The sequence below is a fragment of the Chinchilla lanigera genome, unplaced genomic scaffold (genome assembly GCF_000276665.1).
Source record: "Chinchilla lanigera isolate Chin_1 unplaced genomic scaffold, ChiLan1.0 scaffold00010, whole genome shotgun sequence".
Classification (NCBI taxonomy): Eukaryota; Metazoa; Chordata; class Mammalia; order Rodentia; family Chinchillidae; genus Chinchilla; species Chinchilla lanigera.
Window position 1 is genome coordinate 5,652,229 of NW_004955411.1, and position 26,884 is coordinate 5,679,112.

At 41.5% G+C, this 26,884-nt stretch overlaps 1 protein-coding gene across 1 annotated transcript in view; it reads right to left on the reverse strand.

Annotated features, from left to right (window-relative positions):
- The window catches only part of Efhc1 (EF-hand domain (C-terminal) containing 1), a gene marked incomplete at its 5' end in the record, with an annotated part of 51,656 nt that extends 27,719 nt beyond the window's left edge, over positions 1-23,937 (reverse strand). Inside the window, 4 exon segments of the mRNA XM_013510761.1 lie at positions 5,612-5,804; positions 8,508-8,657; positions 13,714-14,001; positions 23,716-23,937. Of these exon segments, the coding sequence (XP_013366215.1) occupies positions 5,612-5,804; positions 8,508-8,657; positions 13,714-14,001; positions 23,716-23,937 (853 nt within the window).
- Positions 23,938-26,884: the final 2,947 nt, after the last annotated feature.

Sequence of the window (26,884 nt, forward strand, 5' to 3'; positions counted from 1 at the left end):
CTTCTGCAGAGGGTCCGGCCGCTGATGATCGCCCGCTGAGAGCTCAGCGTCATAGCAAGCCCAGCTTTTCAGCCTGTTCACCCCCCTGGCTTTTTCTCTCATGCGTCTTGCATGGCCTTGCACAAACTCCACCTCTAGTATCTGCTCATCTGTGTGAGCTGGCGAGTCCTTTTGCACTTCTGGTTCTTGAGAACTTTCCTTACTTTGTCACTATCTCCAACATTCTAGGCTAAACACAGGAGCTATATTTATACTTGAAATTATTGTATGTCAGTAAGGATTTCTATAAATATTCAATCTATCCTACTACTGAAAATGAACGTCTCAGGACCTGCATTATTATATACAATTCTATAATATTCTTTTAAATGGTAGCATTATCCAGGTGGTAAAATTGATACAGTGTAAATACCTGCTATTGAAGTACGCTTCTCGTAAGATGATAAAGCCTTTGAAATACGGGCTTGTTCTTCATTTCAGACTTCTCATTCCAACCACGGTATTTCCTTCACTCATAAGCACGTCCAATGACCATTATGTGAATGAGCAAGTGAGCCCACAGACACGGCCCACAGCTCTTAGCATGTGAAATGGTTGCTACAGCGGGTATTTAGCTTATGTTTAACTGAACTTAATAAAAATCAACCAGTGGATAATTGTTTTTCAGACTCAATTAAATGCCCTTTCTTTAGCACCACCACTCTCGTTCAAGGAATAGCTGACTGATAGGAGCTCAAGCCTTGTCCATATTACGACTAACAATGACTTGCACACAAAGATGCTTCTGACCCCTTCCAAAATCCTACATACGTAACCAAGCTGCCTTTCCCTACAGCTCCACTGAAAATACTCATGACTGTGAGCTGTAGAAGACGATAATTGTGTATTTCAAAGTCTAAACTTAGGCCACACCATAAGGCAGAGACAAATCTGGAACCTGAGATTTCACAGGCTTCATTTTCAGTGAGACTCTATTGTCCAATTTTAAATTGGATGTGTTTATTTATTCGTGTTTAGCAATTGAGATTTTTGAGTTGCTTATATTCTGAATACTAACCCTTTGTCAGAAGTTTAATTTGCAAATATTTTCTTCCACTCCGTACGTTGTCTCTTCACACACTTGATGTTTTTCCTGTGCTGTGCAGCCAATTTTAGCTTGACCTAATCCCATTAACCTAGTTTTGCTTTCTTTTTTCCCCCTGTGCTTTGGGGCTCTTGTCCTTCCCAAGTCTTTGGCCATTCCAATGTCCTAAAGGATTTCCCCTACATTTTCTTTTAAAAGTTTCATAGCTTTGGGTCTTACATTTAGGTCTTAGATCTATTTTGAGATGATTTTTGTTAACTGGAAAGAAACAAAAGTCTAACTTCATTTTTCAGCAAGTGGATACCCAATTTTCTTGGCACTATGTATTGAGAACTGTCCTTTCTCTGATGCATGTTCTTAGCACTTTTGTCAAAAATACTTAGCTCGAGCTGTGTGTGTGTGTGTTACATCTAGGCTTTCTACTCTATTCCATTGGTCTATATGTCTGTTTTTATGCCAGTACCATGTTGTTTTGAGTACTACAGCTTTGTAGTATGTTTTGACATCAGGTAGTAAAATGCTTCCTGTTTTGTTCCTCCTCCTAACAGCTTTGGTTATATGCCTTTGTTTGTATGGATGTTTTATGGGTCCATACGAATGTTAGAAATGGTTTCTCTAGTTCTGGGAAGGATGTCATCAGTACTTTGATAGACTGCCTTGAATCTGTAAATTGCTTTGGGTACCCAGGACATTTGAACAGTTTTGAGTCTTCCAATCCATGGACACAGGATGGCTAAATTTATTCCTCGATATTTTTGCACCTGTTATAAATATGATTGTTTCTTTCTTAATTTCTATTTCAGATAATTTGTCACTGGTAGCAATACCATTAATTTTTAGCAATACAATTAATGTTTATATGTTTATTTTCTATCTTGTAAATTTGCTGAATTTTTTTTTATTTTAAAGAGTAAAAGAAGGATAACACATAATAACGGCGGGGGGCTTACCAAATTACAGACAAAGTGGTAGGAAATTATCAATGGTTATTGTTTTACATATTGTTTTTTACAAGATAGTTTCTCAGGACATTTGCTGAATTTATTTATTGGTCCCAATGGTTTTTGGCAGTGTCTGGGGTTTTCTGTACGTATAAGATCACGCCATCTGCAAATGACAAACAGACGTTCTAGCTTCCAATTTGGATGCCTTTTTGTTTTCTTTTGTTTTGAGCGCTCTCACTAGGACTTTCAACTCTATGTTGAATAGAAGAGGAGATCCCTGTTTTGCTCTAGAACTTGGAGTGTTCAGGTTCTCCGTCATCAGGATAATGTTAGCTACTGGCTTGTAATAAGTGGTCATTATTAAGCTGAGGTACACACGTTCTGTCAGTTTTATTCTGTGTTATTAAAAAGGGATGTTAAGTTTGATCAAGTGCTTTTTCTGCATCTGTTGAGATGACCACAGGACTTCTGTCCTTCACTCTGTGATGTGGTGCATCTTATCTGTTACTTTGTACATTGAACTATGCTTGCATTGGAATGAATCCCACTTAATCAGAGTGAGTCATCTTTTTAATGAGCTGCTGGATTCAGTTTGACAGTATTTTGTTGAAGATTTCTATATCTATGTTCAATAAGGATACTGACTTGCAGTTTTCTTTCTTTTTTTTTAAAAAAAACTGAGTTTTATTTTATTTTTACTTATTACTTGATTTTTGTGTGTATGTGTGTGTGTGTGTTTTTGAGACAGGGTCTTGCTATGCAGTTGAGGCTGGCCTTGAGCTCGCTTTGTAGCCCAGGCTGGTCTCGAACTTGCAACAATCCTCCTACCTCAGCCTCCCGAGTGCTGGGATTACAGGCGTGTGCCACCATGCCTAGCTGACCTGCAGTTTTCTTTTTGTGTGTGTTATGGTTTGTCTGTGCGTTCCCCCAAAGCCTCATGCGGCCATGGGGCAGGCTTTCAGAATTGATTGATTGTGGGTGTGAGAGCTGCACCCGCCCTGGGGTGGATAGTTTGCATATCTAAGGGAGAGGAAAATGGTGCTTGAAGCCATTCCTCCCCCATTCCGCCCTGATGTATGCTTGTTGCTTTGGCTGCGTTGTGCCGCCATCAGCTGTAGCTCTCTGCCATGTGCCACTCTGCCTTGTAATCTGCCAAGTATGGACTAAAACCTCCACAAACTGTAAGCAAAATAAACCTTTCCTTCCTTAATTTTGGGCGTCAGATATTTTGTCCCAGCAATGAGAGAAAAGTAACCAAGACAGTGTGTCTTTGAATGATTACTTTATTAGTATAGTGCTGGCATCAAAGAATGTTCAGAAGAATATTTTCTCCTTAATTTTGGGGGGGCATAATTTAAGAATACTTGGCATAGTTCTTCTTTAAATGTTTGATATAATGCAGTAGTGAAGCCCTCTAGGCCTGGGCTTTTCTTTAATAAGAGCCTTCTCATTATCGCTTCAGTCTTGTTACTTGTTATTGGTCTGTTTTGTATTTCTCATGTCAGGCTCGGTAAGGTGAAATGTCCAGAAATTTTTCCATTTTCTTCTAGGTTATCTAATCTGTTGTCATGTAGCAGTGCATAATCATTTTAATATGTCCTGTTTCATCTGTGATTTTATTTGCGTCTTCTCGCTCTTGTCAGTTAGTTTAGTTTAGGGTTTGCCAATTTTGTTCATCTTTTAAAAGAACCAGACCTTTTTTCATGGATCCTCTATAGTTTTTAAGTCTCTGTTTCCTTTATCTCTGCTCCGATCTTTATTCTTTCCTTCCACTAATTTTGGTTCAGTTTGTTCTTATTTTTTTAGATCACTGAGATGTAGTATAACTTTTTTCATCTCAGCATGAAGCAGAGAGTACCTGAAGAGGGTGATCCGTCCCCACAAAGCCTCTGCCTGGGGTTAGGGTGGGTGCAGATGCCGCATGCACAGTGACTGGCCCGTGGTCAGGCACCGCAGATCCTCCGGGGGTCTGGGCAGAGTCACCACGGCAGCCACGTCTCCTCTGCCACTAATGTGCAGCTTTCTGGCTGAATGTGTACCCTATGCACTAAGTTGTGCACAGATTCCACACCATGCAAATATTATTACATTGTTCCATCTTGCTTTTCTTCTAAACTGCACCATGCTTTTAACATCTCAATTTGTTTTCTGTACACATCTTGTTTGTTGCTTCTGTCTACTGCGTATTTGTCAAGGTGTACCATTAGCACATTTTGATTATCTCATCTTAGGATGATAACCCCCACCTCCAAGTCCTTGCCCACAAATAATATCCTTTTAAAATAAAACACCTGCAGGAGGCCAAGCAACACATGTGAGTAGAGTGAATTTAGCTCTCAGACTGTCAAATTTGTTTATGGCCTTTATTTAACCTACACAGATCTCTCACTCTGTATGTAGAATTTTTTTTTATCTCTTAGTTCCCAAAACTACAGTAAAAAGACAAAAAAAAAAACGAAATCAAGGAAGTATTTACAGAATTCTGTCTCCCACCCAGACATGACAAATGTCACATGTGACCAAGAAGACAGCTTTGCAGGAAAAAATTACTTAACTGCAGAGTTGATTACTAAATCAAGACTACTTACCCTAAGAAATAGTGACAGCAGGTGTCCACTGACATTTTGTTGCCTTCCTACTTTATGATATGAAGTCATTTTAAACAATCAAAAAAGAGCCAGGCTCTCTACAGTGGGACTCCACCTCTACAAGACACAGGAGTGCCTCTCCTGACCTCAAGTTAAGCCACAGAGAAACTTCCCACTTAGAAAGAAGTGCAGATGAGAAGCTACGTCAGGAAAGCATGAAAGGAAACACCAACCAATATTCTTAGATCAGTAAAAAGACAAAAAATCAAGCCCAAGTTGGCCTGGAACTTGAGATGATCTTCCTGTTTCAGCCTCCTGAGTGTTGGAATTACAAACGTGGGCCACCACACCCAGGCACACCTGTATCTTTTTAAATACATATAAATCACTTATAGAGGACCCCACTGCTCTTTTAACTCAGCTTCTCATTTATTGATTAATGTTTTGGTACTACCAGCCTTTTTTTTTTTTGGTCCTATCAGCACATACCTTGTAGTAACTATATTAACATATCCTTTAGATACAAAGTAACAGCATAAATATGAGTAAGCATGACCTTCTAACAAAATCCTTAGAAGACCATGCTATTTCTTAGGGTAAGTAGTCTTGATTTAGTAATCAACTCTGCAGTTAAATAATTTTTTCCTGCAATAGAGCTATTTGGAATAGAGCTAATTGAAAAATACATTAAAATCTCATTTCGATTGCTTCAGTTTGGAATCCTCTCGCCACCGTCCTCTCTCCTACTGCTGCTTGATTTTCATAGCCTTGTTCTGCACAGCAACCATCCCTACCAGTCGAGGAGGCAGGCCTTGGCCCGGCAGCAAGATGAGGGTGGGAAGCTGCAGGAGACAGCTGCTGAGCACCCAGGAAAACACAGCTACAGCCTCGCAAGAGTAAAGAAATAACCGCCCTGCGGAAGTCACTCCTTTGAGATCCAAAACAAAGACTCAAGTAACAGAGCACACACTTACAAGCCTTAAAATCAAACATACTTGCATTTTCCACCAAGACCTTGGGAATGCGCTGCCGGTTCATCAGAAGTGGGAAAGGATCTCTCCCATCGTTCCGCTCATGGACCTCTCGAATTTCCACCGTATCGTCCATTAGGTAGTAATGAATAATGTAATTCTGACATTCACCAAACATGCTGTCAGTATCATCCCAGATCGCATAGAACCGAAGAACCTTTGAAGAACCCAAAGTAGTGATTTACGTAAGAATTCTAAAAGCGAAGAGTTTAACTTAGCTACATTGGCGTTTATATATGAGACAATGATGAAAAGACCAAGTAAAGACTACAAAGTGATCTCAGGTGGTGAAGTGAAAACAGGAAATATTCATTAAGATACAGAAACACTGGAAATTGTGTACCAGATGTCAACAACTCCAAATAATAATAAAAGACATAATTTTGTGCCAAGAAGAACTTACTTTGACCCAAAACATTAATCAATGAGTGAGAAGCTGAATTAAAAGAGCAGTGGGGTCCTCTATAAGTGATTTATATGTATTTAAAAAGATACAGGTGTGCCTGGGTGTGGTGGTACATGTTTGTAATTCCAACACTCAGGAGGCTGAGACAGGAAGATCACCACAAGTTCAAGGCCAACCTGGGCTACATAGTGAGTTTAAGGCCAGCCTGAACTACATAGTGAGATCCTGTCTCAAAAATCAAAAAAAACCAAGCGAATGGTTTATATATAATTAGTATGGAAAGAATTTTCACTTATTAACCAGCCTTTTTTTTTGTCCTATCAGCACATACCTTGTAGTAATTATATCAACGCATCCTTTACATACAAAGTAACAGCATATATATGAGTAATAGTATGGTCTTCTAACAAAATCTTTAGAAGACCATGCTAGCACTAGATAAAATTTCTGAACTAAAGAAAGTTAAATTTCTAGGAGATAAAAAAAGAGCAGCAAAGAAGCATTAAGGAATGGATGAAAAAGGAGGTGGTATTTTTATACAATGGAGTATTACTCAGGTATAAAAAAAGATAATCTTGAGGCTTTTATAGGAAAATGGATGCAACCAGAGACCACACTAAGTGAAATAAAGCAGACTCACCATGTGTAAACATGTTGTCTCTGTAGTGTAAGAACCCAAAAAAGTAAATAAAACCCAAAAGGTACAATAGACTGTGAAAGGGAAAGAAGTTGCTCAAAGGGAAGGAACAACTGGGATGAGGGAAAGGAGAAAAAAAAGAAAGAAGAAAGGAAAAAAATATATACAGATATAGAAGGATAGCTGGGATAACTGTACTTCTCATGTCTATTGGTCTACTGAAAGGAATAGTTAATATTTAAATTTTTCTTTTTCTGCCCAATTTTGCATGATTATATCTGGTAATGTGAACAGCTAATTTGAAGACAATATGCAATATAACAACCATTGTTAAATCCCTACTACCTTGATTAGTGAAACTCTGTTTCATTTCTTTTTTTCATTATTTTTTATTCTCTTTAATTGTTTGATCAATGTTGCATTCTTACATCTGGTAATCTGAGCAACTTCACTGAAGATAACAATATGTAATATAACAACCATTGTCAACTGTCTATCACCTTGTTTTCTGTATCATTTTTATTGTTTTTGTGTTGTTTTGTTTTTGTCTTGGCTGTTATTTTGTTTTCTTTTCTCTTTAAAAACAATTTAAAAAGGATAATTCCCCCTTTTTCTTTTTACTTTAGTACAGAAAGAGAATTGAATTTCCTTATGAGAGGATTCAAATCTGCTCGTAAGGGAGAAGATTAGGGGTGTTGAGACCGAGTTGGGAGGTGCTCAGAACATTCTATATGTCAACTGTAACATGACATTTAATGTCCATCAACTGAGGAATGGACAAAAAAGATGTGGTATTTTTATACAATGGAGTATATTACTCAGTTATAAAGAAAGATAAACTCAAGGCTTTTATACATAAATGGATGCAACTAGAGACAATGCTCATAAGTGAATAAATCAGACCTGCATGTGTAAACACTGATTGTCTCCCTAGTGTAAGAAACTGAAAGTATAAATAAAATCTGAAAGGTTCAATAGATATTGTGAAAGGGAAAAAAAAATTGCTCAAAAGGAAAGAACAACTGGGGTGAGGGAAAGGAGAAGGAAAGAAGAAAAAAAGAAAGAAAGGAAGGAAGGAAGAAAGGAAAAATATGTATATATACACAAGGTAGCTAAGATAATTGTACTACTAATTTCTATTGGTTTAGTGAAAGGAACAGTTAAAGTTTAATTGTTTGATCAATCTTGCATGCCTATATCTGGTAATCTGAGCAACTACTTTGAAGATAACAATATGTAATACAACAACCATTGTTGATTTCCTATCACCTTGTTTTGAAATTCTGTATTGTTTTTATTGTTTCTGTGTTATTTTGTTTTTGTCTTTGTTTTTGTTATTTTGGTTTTGTTCATTTCTCCTTAAAATAGTAAATAAAAATAAAGCATTTACAATCATTTCTATGAAATTAACTATTTTGGCAGTAGAAACTGACAAAGCTGTCGTGTAGACAGCTTTGAAATTTCCTGATTAATTCACTTAAGACTTCCCAAAAAGGATTCTATGAGATTAACTTATTTTTCGGGAAACAAATGGTCAGTAGAAATGTAGTGAGAAGCAGATACAGCTCAGGAGTGTTCTAAGATATAAATGTTTGACGGGATTCACACAATTTAATTCTACCATCTCTAAAGGCCTAATAACAAACTTACACATTGGTACTTCTCTAACTAATCCTACAGGAAACCAGAAAAATAGCACTGTAGACAAATGGTTAAACTACAGACACAGTGCTTCAGCACAGGTACCAATGCATAGGGCTTGCCAATAAGCTCGTCCCATTTGGAAACAAGTAACCCTCCTGGCCTAGGTCGCTTACTTGTTTGTCAAAGGTCAGAAACCTCTTGAGTTGGTCGAAATCCGACGGGGTGACATACTTCCGAAGAGGCTGTTTCCGAAGCTCAGTGTAAGGGTCAAGGGCCATCTTCTCTGGTGGATTTAATTCAATTCCTTGACTTTCCAAAAATGCCTAAATATCCCAAAATTAATGATGATCATCTTGCTTAGTTTCTCAAAGTGAAAAACTAAAAGTATAAAAGTAAGTATAATAATTTCCATGCCATTGTTCAAAGTAAACTTTCGTTTCAGTTTGAGCCTGTCTTAGCAATACTGTCCCCAGCTGACTCAGTTCTATCATGCAGATTATAACTGGCAATTTCCTGAAGTCCTCTATATTATAAAGTTGCTAGCTGGGCGTGGTAGCACAGCACGCTGGGAGGCTGAGGCCGAAAGATCACACCTTTGAGTGCAGCCTGAGCAACACAGTAACTTAAAAGACCCTGTCTCCGGCTAAAAACTTTAAAAAGGCCTGGGGATATAGCTCAATGTGAAGGCAGTGGGTTCAATCCCCAATACATCCTCTAGCCCCAAAGAAACTAATATAGCGATACTGGTAATATACCAAGCTAACTGGAAGATAGGCTGGTAAGGAAATTGGATTTGGATGTGAATGTAGATCAGTCAAGCAATCAAGCTGGGTTCCCAAGAAGAGAAGAAGTCCTAAGGCTGATTAAATGCACACATCTTGAACTTAAGCATGATTTCAAACAATAAGTAATTCATATTTGGTATAGCAACGAGCTGCACAGTGCCCAAGTTGAGCTGAAATCATATTCCCAACTTTCCAGCTCCCTTAGAATAAGTCTATGACTAGGTTCTTTTCCCTCACCAAAAAGGAAACAAGGTGCACTGACTGGTTGTTTTAGATCAGAAGATATTCTAGCAAAATAGGAAGTATAAACCAAACGCTCAAAGTGAACCGGAAAAATAAAAGGAAAGCACCTGAATCTGACAGATCTTAACTTTTATTTTGCTAATCATAAATATATGATTTTTAGAAGCGTTGTATCTTTTAATGTCATTTGACATTTAATCATCTTAAAAGCACCACCCTATACCTTTGTTGATAATCAGAGAAGTCATTCCATGATAACCTATTTATATCCTCGAACCAGAAATCACCCTAAATTTTGGGTTTCTTTTTGAAAGTGTGCAGTTTTCTTTTGGACAATTCAACAGAACATACATAGAACTCGGGGCCAAAATGTGAGGGTCCCAGTGTTAGTTCTGCTGCTAATTAGCCTGTGGACTGATCTTCTAAAGCTCTATTAGGCAGTCTCCTGTAACTAACTACTGAGTTGGCGTGAATGACCCACAAACCTTTCCCTTAAATAAAGGGTTAGTATAACAGCACAACAGACTGAGGCAGCTCAGAGGTGTTTTACTTTATTCCCTTCTCTTTCACCCAACAGACAACCAGGCCCTCTTTGAACCTCACCTTAGAGATTCTGGCAGGAATGTCACAGCTTCCTGAAGTTGACTGTTTTTCCTACTTTTTAGAAAAGCTTAAACATTTTGAAGAGATTGTCTGAAAGCATCCCGAAGGAAGAAGAAAAGGGGGAACGCCTTCAGGCAATAAGAGGAAAGGGAAATTTCCCCGACTAGAAAGGACGAGGTTGACAGGTTTCAGAGGGCAGGGCGCCACAGCGCTCTCAGCTCACGTGGAGCCGTGTTGGAGCCATCTCTCCCAGGACCCTGAGACGGGTCAGTGGGTGTGAACTAGAGGGGTGTACTCTTGTCCCCTTGCTTCCCCCTCTTTCTCTGCTTCCCGGCCCCCACTGAGTTGGGTAGTTTTCCTCTTCCATCGTCCTCTGTCAAGCACGTCTGCCTTGGAGCCGGAAGACTACTGACTTAACCCATGGGAGGGTGAGCCAAGATGAACCCCTCCTGCTTTAAACAATGGGTGTCAAGTATTTTGTCATAGCGACAGGGAAGTAACTAGTGCATTTTACTTATGTTTTATTTTATTTGTTTACTTTTTGGTGGTACTTGGGATGGAATCCAAAGCCTCACACGTGGAAGTCAAACACTACCGCTGAGCTAACTGCTGTGTACCACTGACTGCTAACGCAGATGTGTAAGTGTTAGATTGCTGAAAACATAATTTAATCTAGTCATTAGTGATAGAGACCACTGTGAAGTGGCTTTGAGCAGTATTTAACATTAATCATTGGTTTTACACGTTGTTATGGTTTGGGGGATATCGTAAGGTGAACAATAATATAATACAGGACACATATTTTATAAGATCATTTATAATAGCCACCCAAAGAATGATACACAAGAGTGCAGGAAATCTGTCCACACACTATAGACCAGGAATCCAGCTGAGGGCCTGGATCCCATGATAATATCCTGCATGAGTCCAGCTGAACACCTAGAGCCCATAACGATGCCTCCCACAAGTCCAACTGGAGGCCCAGAGCCCATGACAATATCTCATGCAGGCCTGTTTCATGGATCTGCACTGGGAAAGCCCAAAGGTCAGTGGTGGAAGCTAGAAAGCCTGCGCCAGAGGGATGAAGGATCTGTGCTAGCAGGCTGAAGGAGCGACACTGGAGCCAGGAAGCAACGCTCAAAGTAAGAACCAGAGCTCCCTGCAAAAGTACCACAGCCATCCTCAGCAACAGTGAGGTCCCAAGCTCCTCCAATAATCACAAAAGCCAAGTTCCCCCTGGGAAAGCCAACATGACAAGCTCCTTCAGGAGACAGAGCTGTGCACCTTCTTCCCCTCCAGAGCCAGAAAGCGATGCTCAGAGTGAGGACCAGAGCTCTCCCAAAGTGAACCAAAGCTGTTCAGTACCAACAAGGTCCCAGGCTCCTCAGAGGATGAAAACAGCCAAGTTCATCAGGAAAGCCGGCATGACAAGCTCCTCCAACAGAACCAACAGTTCCTTACAGCTTCTACCAGCTCCCAACAGCCTTTTTTAGTTCCCAACAGCCTTACTTCTTCTCCAGCTCTGCCTCTAATGCTGCTGGCAACAGTCTCCAGGTGGGCCTCCCACACCCAGCACCACACTTACTCAGTTCAGCTGGAGGTTATACATTGATCACCAGTTGTAAATCCACTACACATGTTTAACTGTGAGTTGTCCCAAGGCCTAGGCCCCTTGTCTGGAGATGAGCAGCAGACTCACAGTAAGAGAACATCTGTGAGGCCCTGTTCACCCTGAGGCCCTGTTCACCCTGAGGCCTGTGAAGCTGTGACACCTCAAAGGACAAGATAAGGCCACAGCTGAGGACATCTGGCTCCAACCCCAATTAACTACAAGGAGACTGCAGCTGCAGGCTCCACACTCCTACAATAAATACCAACCTAAAGATAAGGTAGTTCTCCTGACTGACATAATTTACTACTTGGAAAAATTGTCCCAAGGTCCTGAGAGATTCCCACATTTTCTTGAGTATACTCCTCTTTTGTTTGAAAACTAAATAAATATGGGCCACCCAGAGAAGTCTTTGTCTTAGCCCCAGAGAATCTCAAATTCTGATAGAGGGTTTGGAACCTCCTGGAGCCCTAAAATCATATCACTTGTCTCATTTATTTAAGTCTTTGCCGTCCGCTCATTTGGGAGATTGAGGGCCTGATCAGCCGCAATAACTAAGGGAGATTATTAACCCGTTACATTAGTATCTCAAATATACAGCTCTAATCAAATATCAGTTATTAAAATACTGCACGTTGATCCTCATTATTTATGGATTCCAGATTCATGAGTTTCTGTGCTTGTTAAAATACATGTGTAATCCTGACGTCAGTAATTGCCACTATGTACATCCGGGGCACCTGCAGACAGGTACAGAGTGTGAAAGATTTGCGTTGCCAAATATATGCATTCTCGGCTGGGACACAACAAGGCAAAGCTCTGCCTTCCCGCTCCAACTCTCAGACTGTGACAAGTGTCCGTTTTGTATAATGCCATCAGTTTTGCATATGTCCTTTTGGTGGTGATTTTGCTGGTTAAAATACTATAGCATTAAACTCCTCAGTCCAAAAAGACTGTTATATGCCTTATGGAAAAAATACATGCATTAAATAAGCTTCACTCAGGCATGGGTTGTACTGCTACTGGCCAGGAGCTCGATGGTAATGGGTTAGCAACATACATTAAACAAGCGCAGGCACTGTTTATCAGAAACGTCGCGGCCGAGCGTGGCAGACATCTAAGCCCGCTCCCTAAGACTCCTCCCGGGAACAATGGTCCAGTATTTCTCACTTAGTGTTGCTGGGGACTCTACTGCTCACAGCTGCTGTGAGTGACGAGAATTGGCTGTAGCTGGATGAGCTCAACTGCTCAGTAACAAGTGCACACACGCTCAAATTTCCAAAAAGACAACTATAAAATAATTAATACTTTTAAGTTTAGATAACTTTTGCACACAACAAGCAATAACTATGTGTTAAATAAGCTACTAAAGAAAAAAGAGTCAATTCACAGGAGCTCAGTATGTAAAAATTAGTCATGTTTGGCATTAAAGAGCCTAGGATGAAGGGCGTAACGTCTTTGCTGTTAGAAATATTTTTTTAACTAAGACAAACCTGGGATTTGTACTAAAGGAAAAGGCCACCACTTCCTCCATGTACACAACTTCAGGAAAAGTTGCCTTGGTATAAAATAAAATCCGAATTTAATAGAGAAAGTGAAAGACTTTTCTTGATATAAAAGTTGTTCTTAAAAAAAGTTTCCTTCATTTAAAATGGTTTCATTTTAGGAATCCTTTAGATAAGTTTTCCTAGACAGTAGCACATAGTATTTTCTAAATTGGATATAAATTGTACAAAACTTTAGGCTTTTGTTTGCCGATAGAGACAGTATTACTGTTATAAACTCAAACTTGAATGTCCAATACTCTTCCCTCTTCCACCCTGTCAGGGTGATTACCTCTTCGACTCTGAGCTATCACTGAAATGTTTCTTAGCAAATGACTCAGCTATGGAGTTTCGTGGAGTTTCGTTTTGACCGCAGATGTATTAACATTACTCTGAAAGACTGATGCTTTTACATAGGCTTGTCCTGCCTCAGCACAAACACACACACACATACACACACTTAGCTAACTTGAAGATAATGATTTATGCAGGACAGAGTACCAGTCTCTTCTCCCTACCCTAATAAAGTAAATACACCTGCCATAAATTAGAATGACGCCTCAGACCCCACAGCTTCCCAAAACACAAACTGTACCTGTGTGAACTGGTCGCAGTCGACAATGCGAAAAGTCTTGCCATAAATGGTGATGTCTATTCCCCGATTTAGGTCTTTCCAGTGGTAATGGTCTCCCACATCATTCTTGGGGAGGCAGTGGCGTTTGATGAACTTGCCTTGAGGGATCCCAGAGTTTTCCACGACCGGCTCCATGACAGACATGCTGTCGTCTTCTAGGTAGTAGTAAATGTTCACTTGACGAATCCTATAATGTTCCTCAGTTGATGTAGGAACATCTTCTTGGAAATAGGCATCAAATTTCAGCACCTATAAAACATAAGGGAAAAACGAACAGTGTGGCATTAGCTTGTCACAGTCACGTAAAAAACATCCAGTATCCTTCTAAAAAGAAAACCACATAGGAAGACTTGAATATTCATCAACCCTACCCTCTAAATCAAGAATTGACAAACTTCAGTCCATGGGGCAAATCTATCCTGCCACCTATATTTTGTAAGCCCTGTGAGCTTTTTTTTTTTTTACATTTAAGTGGTTAAAATTTTTTTGCAAAAAGAATATTTCATAACAGATGAAAATTATATGAAAACATGGAAATTATTTGAAATTCAAATTGCCCACAAATAAAGAAAATTATGTAAATAATGAAGACATTTTTATTGGTGGTTGGCCCTCTATTATAAGGATTGACAGCAGGCTGCCACTATGGACTGAATTGTGACCCCCTCCCCGAGCAAATTCATGCATTAAAGCCCTAATGCCACTGTGGCTGCAGTCTTTGGGAGGTAACTAAGGTTAAGCAGGTGAAGCTCTAACCCAGTAAGACTGGTAGCATTTTTTGTTTTGGTCTTTTTGAGACAGGGTCTCGCTATGCAGTTCAGGCTGGCCTGGAGCTCACTTTGTAGCCCAGGCTGGCCTCGAACTCACAACAATCCTCTGCCTCAGCCTCCCCAGTGCTGGGGTTATAGGTGCATGCCATCATATCCAGCCAAAACTGGTAGGTTTTTAAGAGAATGAAGCAGGAAAAAAAAAGACAGCAATCTGTGTAAGCAATGAGGAAAAACTGTGAGCAGACACAGCAGGAAGACAGTTGTTTGGTAGCCAGGATGAGTCCCCTAATCAGAAACTAAACTGGCTGGAGCCTTGGTCTTCCACTTTGTGCCTCCAGAACTGTGAGAAAAATAAACTTCTATTGCTTGAGTCACCTTGCCCGGGGCACTGTGGTGTGGCAGCCTAGGCAGACTAACAGCACTGTAACAAGGAAAGCAGGGGAAACCCCCGACGTCCACTAGCTGGTCCTTCGCAGAGAAGGTCTGCTGACCTCTGCTCTCAGCACTGCTCAGTGTGCCTGGGCCGCTGCCTCTGTGTGCTCTTCGCTAAGAAGTTTAAAGGAATTAACTGCTAGCTTTGCCTCCATGTCAAAAGTGTCCTGCAAGCTTCTGAAAATAGTAAAAAAATAAAAATAAAAAACCTCAAACTTTGGGATAGGACCATGATTTCAGGTTTACAGGTAAAAATAAGGGCTCAAGTCCAATTCTTTAGAAATAGAGTCCCTTGTAGATACATATTAATGACATGTTCCTTCTTATTCTGTCTGAAATCACCATGAAACACGTGGAGAGTACTTAAATGCTCGCACAGTCCTCAGACACATATATATTGTAGAGATACCCTCGGGCCTCTGGGAAGCAAAAACTTCAACATGAAGTCAAAAAGGAACATCTATCGCACATTTTCAAAAATGTAAAACAGATGGGCATAGGGCTTGTGCCTCTAACCCTCACCACTCAGGAGGCTGAAGCGGGAGGGTCACAGATTCAAGGCCATCCTGCACAACACAGCAAGACTCCATTTCACAAAAAGAAAAAATATATATATCTAACAGTATGATGAAAGCATGGTTTGTTTTGGCAGCACTGGGAATTGAGCCCAGAGGAACTCTATCACATCCCCAGCCTTTAAAACTTTTTTTTAATACTTTGAAACAGGGTCTCACTAAATTGGCCAGGCAGGACTCAGACTTGTGATTCTCCTGCCTCAGCCAAAGGAGCTAGCGTTATAGGTGTGTACCATACATTCAGCTACACTGAGACACTTTGGGATTCGTTTTTAAATTTCTGTTACTGTTTCTATATTGAATAACTGTTTCCAGGGAAAGAAAGTGCTGCAGTGATATTCTAGGTATGTTGGCAAAAGAGTAAGCCCAAAACTGCTAGACCAAGAGGAACAAAGCGAGAAGACCCTGAGATCCTAAGACGCAAACAGGGCTTGAGGAGCGGGAAGATGAAGTAATTCTGTGCGGGAGCGTTGTCGCTAAGAGGAGGTTAGTGGCTGCTGCAGGACAAAATAGAAACCGAAGAATAGCGAGAGCTTGTCTCCAAAAAAAAATCGAAAGAAAGCCGCTGTCAGAGGAGAAAGAAATACAGTGAAGGCCTTGACACTCATAAAGAGGGAAACGGACCTCTGCAGTAGAAAGCTTCCAGGAAAAGTAACAAGAAAAGCACAAAAAAGCAAAAACTAGGTAATATTTTGCAAAATAGGAATATGAGCACAATAACTGATGTGTGAAATAACCTGTATTTGAGCAACAGACTAATACGCAAAATGTCAAAGCTAGCCCAACCCCACTCATTTTATGAAGAAATTTAGACCCATTCAATGGCGTGAGCTCGTCTGACTGTAAGTCCCTGCCCTCTGCAAAGGGCATCAGAATCCCACAGGGGATGAAAACTTCTTAACGATGGCCTGTGGTTTGTTTCATTCATTTTCCTGGAGCCCACCTAGGGCACCACATAGATACTCATTAAACTCATAAAATGACAGACCAAGAAAATGAACAAATGAACGTCAACTTAGCAATCACCTGGTAAGAAACTTCTCAACTTGCCAGCAGGTCCCCACTAGTCGTAGTTCTGGCTTTCTGTTTTGCATTTGTTTTGTTGTCATTTTTGTGCTTTTGTTTGAGACAGAATCCTGCTATATAGTCCAGGCTGGCCTCCCACTTGCAACCCTCCTGCCTCAGCCTCCCAAGTGCTGGGATTACAGCTGTATGCCATGACACTCAGCCTCATTGGTACTTCTTAAAAATCCACTTAGTGTGTTGTGACTACAACCAGATTTAAAGAAAGAAAGAAAGAAGAAAGTATCACAGTGCATGTCATGTTTGGTGGGTACAAATAATTCAGTGAAAAAAGTTCAAGGTATATAAATACACACATTTGTATTGTGCGCATTTATAGTGGTTTATCTGAGGCCAGCAAAGGGGTTAGGGCCAGAGCTGGGACAGGAACTCTGAGTTTACTGACTTAAAACCCAATATTTTTTCCATGTGTCTTGCTACTACCTGGAGAACAGATACTGCAGTGGTTAAAGAGGCATCTGTAGGGGCTAAAGTTACCAGAGAAGGCTTAACTCAGAAGAAATAGAAGGTTATTAAACTCTGAAGAGTGGCAAAGTTTTAGCTAAATCAGGGACCAGAGGAGATTGTAGGTAATGGTAAAAACAGAAGCGGAAGAAAGAGACCCAGCAGCAGGACGCAGGCTGCGCTGCAGGGGAAGCGCGAGGCGCGGCAACCAGGTGGAAAGCCCCTGTGACAGCACAGATCTGAGCTAAGAAGGGATCGTCGTGGAAAGTCTGAGCAAGGCGGGCCGGACTACTAGTGCGCAAGCGGTGGGGAAAACGGAACCAGGGACACAGTGATGATCCCACAGAAATGCAAACGCAGAAGGTATCTGGGCAGAGCACATGGTGAGCCTGACTTCAGACGTCTCAGTTTCTGTGACAGCACAAGCTGGTACTGCAGGGGGTAATTTGAAACACAGCACTGGGTTACAGGGAAGAAGCCAGTGTGAGAGCACAAAGATGACTCGCACATTTTTGGCCCAAACAACACAAAGGGTGGAAGGACTGTGAGACAGACGGTAGTGCACACTCCTGCGGCACAGCAGGTTTGGGAAGGGCTGAGACAAAACCAGGGGCTCAGCTTTGTTTGAGATCTCTGCTAGGTATTCAGCGGGAGATATCCAGCAGGCAAGCACTCGCACAAACGTTCAAAAGACAGTGGGGCCATGAATCTGGAATTTGCCAAAAGAGTGAGCAGAGACGGAAAAGAGGCCCAAAGACTGACTCGGAGCCACAGCGGGGTGTGTGTGTGTGTGTGTGTGTGTGTGTGTGTGTGTGTGTGTGTGTCCCGTGTGTACAATAGTATGGAAGACTTCTGTAAGCAGAATTTTTGTATTCTGTCTTCAAAATGTCCAACAGACAATGGGTTCTTTATGAGAAAACCTAGACTATGCCATATGATCAGCACAGACTAATCCTAATCTCCTATCTTTGTGCATCTATAGAATTCTAACAAGATGGTCATTTTCTAAAAATCCAAAAATTTGCCAGGCATGGTGGAGCATGTCTACAGTTCCAGCATTAAGAAGGCTGAGGCAGGAGGATCACCATGAGTTCAAGGCCAGCCTGAAGTACATAACAAGACCCTGTCTCAAAAAAAAAAAAAAATTTAAAAAATAAAGAAGCAAAAATCTCAATATTCTTTTGGAAGCAAAGAAGGCCTAAGTAATATACATATCTGTTCTGCTTTATATTCATTTTATTATGTTTAGATTCTATGCAGACATGAAATTATGTACATAGGGTATTTTCAGAACTCACCTAAGAAATGACTACTCAATTAACTAGAGCATAAGATTCTCAAGTTCCCGGGTTATTTGAGAGTTCACTGGCAGAAAATTTTTATATGATAAAAATGTTACCTATTAAAACATCCTAAAGAGCCCAGTGTCGTGATAAATGCCTATAGGCCCAGCCTGAACTACATAGCAAAACACTGTCTCAACACAAATAAATAAATAAAATGTATTTTTCACAGAATTTTACAGCGGGCTAGGTTACTCAGTTACACATTCTAATTTCTGCATTTATGGATAAGGAAACTAGCCACTGTGCCTTGCCAGGCGTGGTGGTGTACACCTATAGCCCCAGCACTCAGGAGGCTGAGGCAGGAGGATCATTTCGAGTTCAAGACCAGCCTGGGCTACAAAGTGAGCTCCAGGACAGCCTGAACTACACAGGGAGACCTTATCTCAAAAAGAAAAGAAAAAAAAAAGAACTAACCACTGCGCCTTTCCAAGGTTACGAAGCATTGGTAAGTTTCCGGAATTACAACTCAAGCCTTCTAACTCCCAGGAAACACTCAGAATGCTGTAATAAATATGGAAACATCTGACTGAGAGGCAACAAACTGTAAATATTTTCGTACCACACACAATTATACCAAGCCTAGTAGTATTTTGATTCCACTGTATTATACATATGTGCCGCACGCCAAGCTTATCCACTGTCAGCACTGACAGAGACAGGAAATGACAGCTGCGAAGAACACAAAGGAGGGAGGGCATAAGGGCAAAACAGAAAGGGACTTGCTCCTTGGCGTGGCCAGGAAAAGCTCACGTAAGGCCCCCTGAAAGAGGAGCCGGAGTCAGCCGGGAAGGGCGGAGGGAAGCTGGTCCCGCTCAGGGGAAGAGCCTGTGTGGAGCCCTGCAGGGCGAGGGGCTTACAGTTTCAGGGAAATGAGGGAAAGAAGGCCACTGAGGCTGAAACACACACAGTAAAGGAGGAAAAGAGGGGCCCGAGCTGAGTCTGGGGCAACAGCAGGGGGGTCGGCTCTAGCTGGGGCCAAGGGGTCTGTGGGGTTGAGCCTCATTGTGTGTGTGACAGGGAAATAATGGGAGTGTTTAAACCCATGCTGACATAATCCAGTTTTTTATTTTTATTTTATTTTGGTACCAGGAATCGAACTCAGGACCCTGTGCTTGCCAGACAGGTGCTTGTGCCGCTGAGCTATACCATCGGCCTCGCAATTTGTAAAAGATAAGCCTGCTTGCTTTATGCAAAGTGAATTTATATTAATAGGGGAGACAGACACAAGTGGCCAGATTAGTTACAGGTTTTAGGGGTAGAAACGACAGTCCATTAATAGATGGGACGTGGGAAGGGAAGGGAGAGAAGAATCAAAGATGACACGCAGGCCGAGGCCGGAGCCGCTCAGCAGGGAGGCAGTGAGAACGGTCAGTGTGGTATCTGCCGCACCCTGACGGCATCTTCCCGAGATGACATCATCAGAGCTGTGATACGTCAGGCAGTAGACCTGCTATGAGCGCACAGACGAGCATGAGGCCGTCCCCGCGGCTAAACGGGCAGGCGGCCGATCCGAACTAAGAAATGACGGCACAGATGAAGCGGGACACGCGCGCCCTGGCCACCCACTGATCGTGAGACGCGGGAAGCCGGCTCGGGGTTCCGGCCTGGGCTGCCGGTGGAACTCCCCAGCGAGCAGGTGGAGGGCAAGGCGGCAGAGGGAGTCGGAGACCGGGATTTGCGGTGCTAACAGCTCCTGCAGGTGAAGACGGCCCAGGGGCGAGGCGAGCGGGGCCTGGAGTGTCATGGAGGCAGAGTGGAAAATAATACTAGCAGCTGCCTAGACTGAGAAGGTACAGGAGTCGACACCACAAAAGTGCGCTGGATCTCTCAAGAAAATAACGAATGCGAACCGAACCTTGAAAACGCTGACAACGAAGAAGTGAGGGGGAAGGCAAGCCTGAGAGCAAGCAACCGGATGGAGGAGGAAGGACGTCAGCAGTGCGGTTTCCGCGGAGTAACGAAGGGCAGAGCTCGCAGCAGGGCGGAAGGGGCACAGTAGCAGACGCTGCAGGAGGCCGGGGAGAAGCTGGCCAAGTAAAGCGCGCTAGATTCGCACAAATGACAACACTGGCCACCTAGGAGAAAGCAGTTTTGGGCTTGAGGGTGAGGTGAGTCTGACTAATAATCTGGCAGTTGGGTCAGGAATAAAGCTCTTTTGGGGCCTGGGGATTTAGCTCAGCGGCAAAGCACCTGCCTGGCAAACGCAAGGTCGTGAGTTCCATTCCTGGTACCAGAAGAAAAACGAAAAACAAAACAAAATAAAAAAACAATAAAAAAAGGAATAAAGTTCTCTTGCTTAAAGGCAGGAGTTCAGGATGGCAGAATATGACCTGAACTGGACAAGGCATTGCCAGAATGATTAAAAAAAAAAATAGTACGAAAGTTGAAGATCAAAAAAAAAAAAAGTAACTGGGAACCCAAATTGGAAAGTTAGCCTGGGAAACAGATTATCACAGGTGATGACAGAGAAACTATATGGGAGCAGGGAGAAAAGATCAGGGCATACACAGAGATGTCCTGGGCTTCATCACCAAAGAAAAAGTGAAGTTATATTCTGTGTCCTACAAGAAACGGCCTCAAGAATATTCAAAACATGAATATGTTGGCTATTAAGTGCACTTCCAGATACTCCTTACAAAATTTGAACTGATTCAATTCAGAAAAATCATAATGCCCTTACTGTTATAGGCAGCTGAGTTAGAAATATTATAGGCAGTCAGACGGGGCCAGGCCCTCCAAGGAGCCAGTATGGAAGACAAGATAAGGCATTTGCGTGGGCCAGACCTCAAGACAAAGGACTAAACAAAAGCACCCACACACCTCCCTAGGTGTGAACATCAGGGACTGATATTCTAAATAAGTAGCAAACACCTTGAAAAAACCAGTAAGAGTCACTAGCCCAACCCCCTACAGGAAAGGCCCCTGTTCTGTATTCATGCCCGCTTGCTACGGGACTCCTCGCTTCCCCATGTGATCCCAGTTACCCAATTTTACCTGAACGATTATACTTATAATCTTATTGGCTGACCATACTTGTGTCCCACCTCACGCCCACCTTGTAATTTGCCGTTTTTCCCCTTTCTTGGACCCGACTCACCTCATGGTTTTGCTCTATAAAGTCCCTGGAAAGGACAAGATCCTTGGCAACCCACTCAGGCCCCCTTCTGTACCTCTCTTGGATAGAAGCTTTCTTTCCCTCAATAAGTATATTCTGCTCTTAACCTCTGTTGTTCCTAAAATTCATTCAGTTCTTCGATTTTAGAGAACACGAACTCATCCCAGATATCGTTCAGTTTGGGAGTTTTTATTCTCCTGTATCATTACTGCAGTTTCAAAACCACAGTCTTCTGCTAAGTATTATTTATATAGAAATTATAAACATCCAAGTAAATAAAATAGAAAATAAAACTTAAGTATTATTCTTTTTTTTTTAGAGACAGAGTCTCACTATGTAGTCCAGGCAGACCTTCAACTTGCTATGCAGCCCAGGCTGGCCTCGAATTCGCAATCCTCCTGCCCCAGCCTCCCAAGTACTGGAATTAATCATCATACCTGGCTTAGTGGGGCTGGGGATTTAGCTCAGCGGCAAAAGCGCCTGCCTGGCAAGCGCAAGGTCGTGAGTTCGGTTCCCGGTACCAGAGAAAAACATACCTGGCTTAGTAACATTCTTCACACATACTCTCTTTAATAAATGAATCATGAATGTTAAAGTAGTATAAATTAATTAATGACAGTTTAAAATAACACAGAAATATAGCCTATTTGCTATTCATGTAGAATGTTCCCTGTCTGGATTTCATTAATTCTTATGCTATGTATCACTTTATCACTTTCTACTTTATAATAGTTATTTGCTACTCTTTTAAGTAAACGTTGAATATACTAGAATTTGTAACTCGATAAATCATTAACCGTCTAGCCTACCCCGCCCTTGTATTTTCACCATTCTCCCTTCTGTTACGGATCCTGCAGTGCCTACTGAGCTATAAATATGAGAAAGCAGCAAAAAGGAAAACATACAACCAATTATAAGATTTGTATTACTGTGGATGTGTAAGTCCTGTCTATCGAACATGTTCCCATAATTAAGCAAGCTGAAATGGGAAGGAGCAGATGATATGGGTTCTGGCTGACAGAATGAAAATAATTTCAAACAAAGTGATTACTAACATAATAGTAGCTCCCCTTCGGGCTGGGGATTTAGCTCAGCGGCACAGAGCCTGCCTGGCAAGTGCAAGGTCATGAGTTCAATTCCCGGTATCAGAAAAAAAAAACCCAAAAAAAAACAGTAGCTCCTCTTCGAACTCCAGCTTACAACAGGCACTCAATAAAAGGTGGCTGGCTGGCCGAAAATGTGAGACACTTAACAGAAAAAAAAAAAAAAAAAAATTAAAAAAAGCTGGGCATGGTGGCACATGCCTATAATCCCAGCACTCAGGAGGCTGAGGCAGGAGGAGTGCTGTGAGTTTGAAGCCAGCCTGGGCTACAGAGTGAGTTCAAGGCCAGGCTGAACTACATAGCAAGACCCTGTCTCAAAAAGCAAAAAAAAAAAGGAAAAGAGTCCAGTGTGGTGGCCCACACCTATAATCTTAGCACTCTGGGAAGCTGAACCAGGAGGATCAAAAGTTTGAGCCCAGCCTGGATAATCGGGTTTCTTAAAAGTCTCATCAGTGATTCTGATGCACAGCTAGTGGTAGGTCTACTTCTTTTTATTGAAAAGAGATTTACTGACAAAGAAAAGCAAGGGTAGTGTGGAAATATCAACAGATGGAAATAAAAGCAACTCACACTGCAAAAGCAAAGGATAATTTAGAAACAATCAAAAGGTATAGGGCTGCTATACCACCTTCCGATTTCGTACTATCAAGTGCGAAATGTTCTCTGAACCTTACCGAGACAGCCTAGAGAAACAGAACAACAGATGGAATCGCTGTTTTCAGGATGCTATTTTGTGTCTCACAGAGACTAAGGACTTATCATTACCAAACAGTATTTTAAACAGTGGAAAGCAACAAGCAGGTAAGCACAGGGCAGTATCAACCGAGAATTTAGAACCCATATACCCTTCCTTTAACTGTACTTGGAAAATATTCCAGTGAAAACGACACGGAGTTATTTTCTGCAGTCAGCTTCCTGGCTGAAGAAAGCTTCTTTCAAGCCGGAGCTCAGCTGTCTATGACTAAGGGCTGAGGCATTTGAACAATTTTCTCCTCACAGCACTCTGGGAGCTCTGTGGTTTACTGTTAACTTTTTGGTAAGCAGTTGGCTCCCAGACATTTGAATTCAAGGGGTTCCCTAGATCCCAGATGATACCTTCTTGTCAAAAGCCACATATGCAGGAATAAACTCCGCAGGTGGAGCCTGCTTAGGTTGGCCGTAAGTTAGACAGGGCGCTTTCCTGGCCAACTCATCCAGCTCAGCCTGGGACAGCTGGTCAACCTGCAGCCGGTCCCCGCCAATACCAACGGTCGGGCGTCGTGCAACTGCGTAGCCATTCCTGTAGCCCAGGGTCTGGCTTCTATGAAAGGCTGTTTTCTGAAGGAGAAAAAACGAAGGGTGTTATTAATAACATTTAGCATTTGTACATACAACTTTTAAAAATATCACAACTTAAACCTTTGCTTATGAACATCACAAAATTTATTTCAAAAAGTTTACCAACATTAAAAAGTTCTGTATTTTAAACTAAAACACTTGAACGAGGAAGGAGTAGCCATCCGAGTTTAAAATAAAATTTAACGCTTTATTCTGTAACACCTAATTTAACTATCAGCTCACCTTAAATAAGAGGCTAAAGTACTATCTCATTTACACTGTTCATTTTTCCACAGTCCTCCTGTTTTTCATCTTTTCTGAGGATCACAAACCATGGAACGTAGAAGATCTGGTTCTGTGAATTTTATTTTTACCTTCTTCTTGAATGACACACACATTCATACAATTCCTTGTAAAGCAACTGCATGGCACATATTTAAAGTTTTGAACTTAATAATCCTACCTCTATCATTTATTTCAAGAATATTATCCAACCAGGCGTGGTGGCACATGCCTGTAATCCCAGCACTGGGAGGCTGAGGCAGGAGGATCCTTGTGAGTTTGAGGCCAGTCTGGGCTACAAAGCAAGTTCAAGGTCAGCCTGAAGTGCATAGTGAGACCCTGTCTCAAAAAGGAAAAAAAAAAAAAAAAAAAGAAAGAATATTTTCCAAAATTATGAGATAGAACAGTATTCCTGAAGCTCGCCTTAATGTTATTTACAAAAGTAGAACTTTGGAAACAATCAAAAGATGTGAGTAAACAATGGAAATCTCAATGGACTACTATCCAGTCATTAAAATAATAGTTTTAAAAACCATTTAGCCACCTTGGGAAAAGTGCTTATGACGTAGAACAACCAAAAAGACAACAGGCAAAATTATATGTACACTACAATTATAAGCTTGCAAGCATTTGCACAAGAAGAGAATGGATTTGGTGAATGTCCTCTGCACGTATCATACATTTCTAACAATGTTGATTTTTTTTACAATGAGTATTTTTTATTAGTAATTGGAAAAATAAAAGATTAAAAAAGAGTAGGAAATCAAACTAGAAAGTTATGTTGGTGGGTTTTTTTTTTCTGTTCTTTATAATGCAAGGTCATTTTCAAACTTTATGTAATAATTACAGCTTTATGTATGTATACATATTTAGAATTAATTATGAAATACATTTTTATGAGGAAAAAAAGTCTCACCAGCCTATATCCTCAGATTTTTTTCATCCTAATTCTTTCGTTGCCCAGCCTACTATCTTTTGAGACCTGCACCAACACAAGAGGTACAATAGAATCAGCTTCTTTGGCTAAAAGATTTATGGCCTGTGAACTTTTTAAAAAATGTTATACACATTCAGGGTCACAAATCAGTTGACAAGAACTGCTCTAGGTGTGTAGCACACAAGACAGAACAAAATGGACTGAGTTGACTTCCTCAGTGGGTAGCTTGTATAGCTTAAAATTTCTCTTTTTCTATCTCTAAAGGCAGAAACAGTATCAGCAGGGGCTGAGAATGCAGGTTGGTGATAGAATGAATGCACACTTAGCCTGTGCAGGGCCCTGAGCTCAATCCCCAGCATGAAAAACTTAAGAGCAACACCACTGACTGCAGTTTGCTCTTCCTGTTTTGGACAGATGTCCCCAGTATCACTTGGTTATAACTCATGGAGCACATGATCAATCCAGGCACAGCATCCTCAGGCCTCCACATTCTCCTTACGGTCGTGGTTCTACTTCTAAACACTTTCAGAGTCACATGCCCTTATTCTGTCTCTATGAAGTCAGTGGCTATGCTTTTCGGATGTGAATTAAGTTAAAAAGGCAGACAATCCATTAGGATTTTTACAATATGAAGTTTGCCCAATGGACAGCTCATTTTGCTTTTAGCATGGCATGTACTGTAGAGCCTGTACTTCCATCCACGTTTATAATTCCCTGAATCAACTCACCCTGCCTTGTGAGTCAACCCCACCCACTGACACCAAACACTTAGGCTGACTCTACATGGCAGGAAAATGCCCACGTTTTCTAAATTACATAAAACTGAAGTCCGCTGAAATTTACAATCTAGGAATTTGTGCCTCAATGCAAGAATAGCAAAAGGCATGGAACCCACATTCTCTCTCACTTTCAATTTCAATTTAGATCATCCTGAAGAAAATAAGTAGATTAATATTTTATCGTAACTTTATGATTGTGAAGAACTTGAGTTCAAATCATGAAACTCTATAAATTAGTACTGGCTTGTCTATGATAATCAGTCTTCTGAATCTCCACAATGATTTTCCAAGGGGCTGGGGATTTAGCTCAGCGGCACAGCGCCTGCCTGGCAAGTGCAAGGTCATGAGTTCGATTCCGGGTACCGGAGAAAACCAAAACCAGAATGATCTTCCAAAACATGTATTTTAGCAACACTACCAGAATTAAAGCAAATGCTAAACTTAAGAGCTAACCTGCGTCGAGAGGAAAAAGAGAACCCGATCTGCTGTTGCTACATTTCTTAACTTTGTCTGAAGCACTGGACTACAAACTCTTAAGGTTGGTGGAAAGAGCAGAACATAATCAAAATACGTAGGAATATTTTACAGAAAATGGCAGAGGGAAAAGCATAGGGCTAACGGCAACGAATCCACTGGAGCCGAGGAAAAACGAACGGGATCCATCTATCACAAAACAGAGAAGGACGGTTTGCGAGGAAGATGGGCAAGTTTTGCAGAGAATCCAAAGTGGGGGGACAGGGCACAGAGCAGGATTTGATTATTATAAAAAGAAGCCGGAGAGAAAAGAGACGGGGTTAGGCGCAGGTTTGCGCCAGAAGGGTGGGCACTGCGGGAAAACGCCGGGCAGAAGGAAGCGCGCGCGTGGAAATGACAGGCGCAGACGGGAAGCGGGGCGACCGCCGGGCCCGGGCCGGGCGGAGGAAGCGGGCAGGGCGGCACGCGGGTTCTG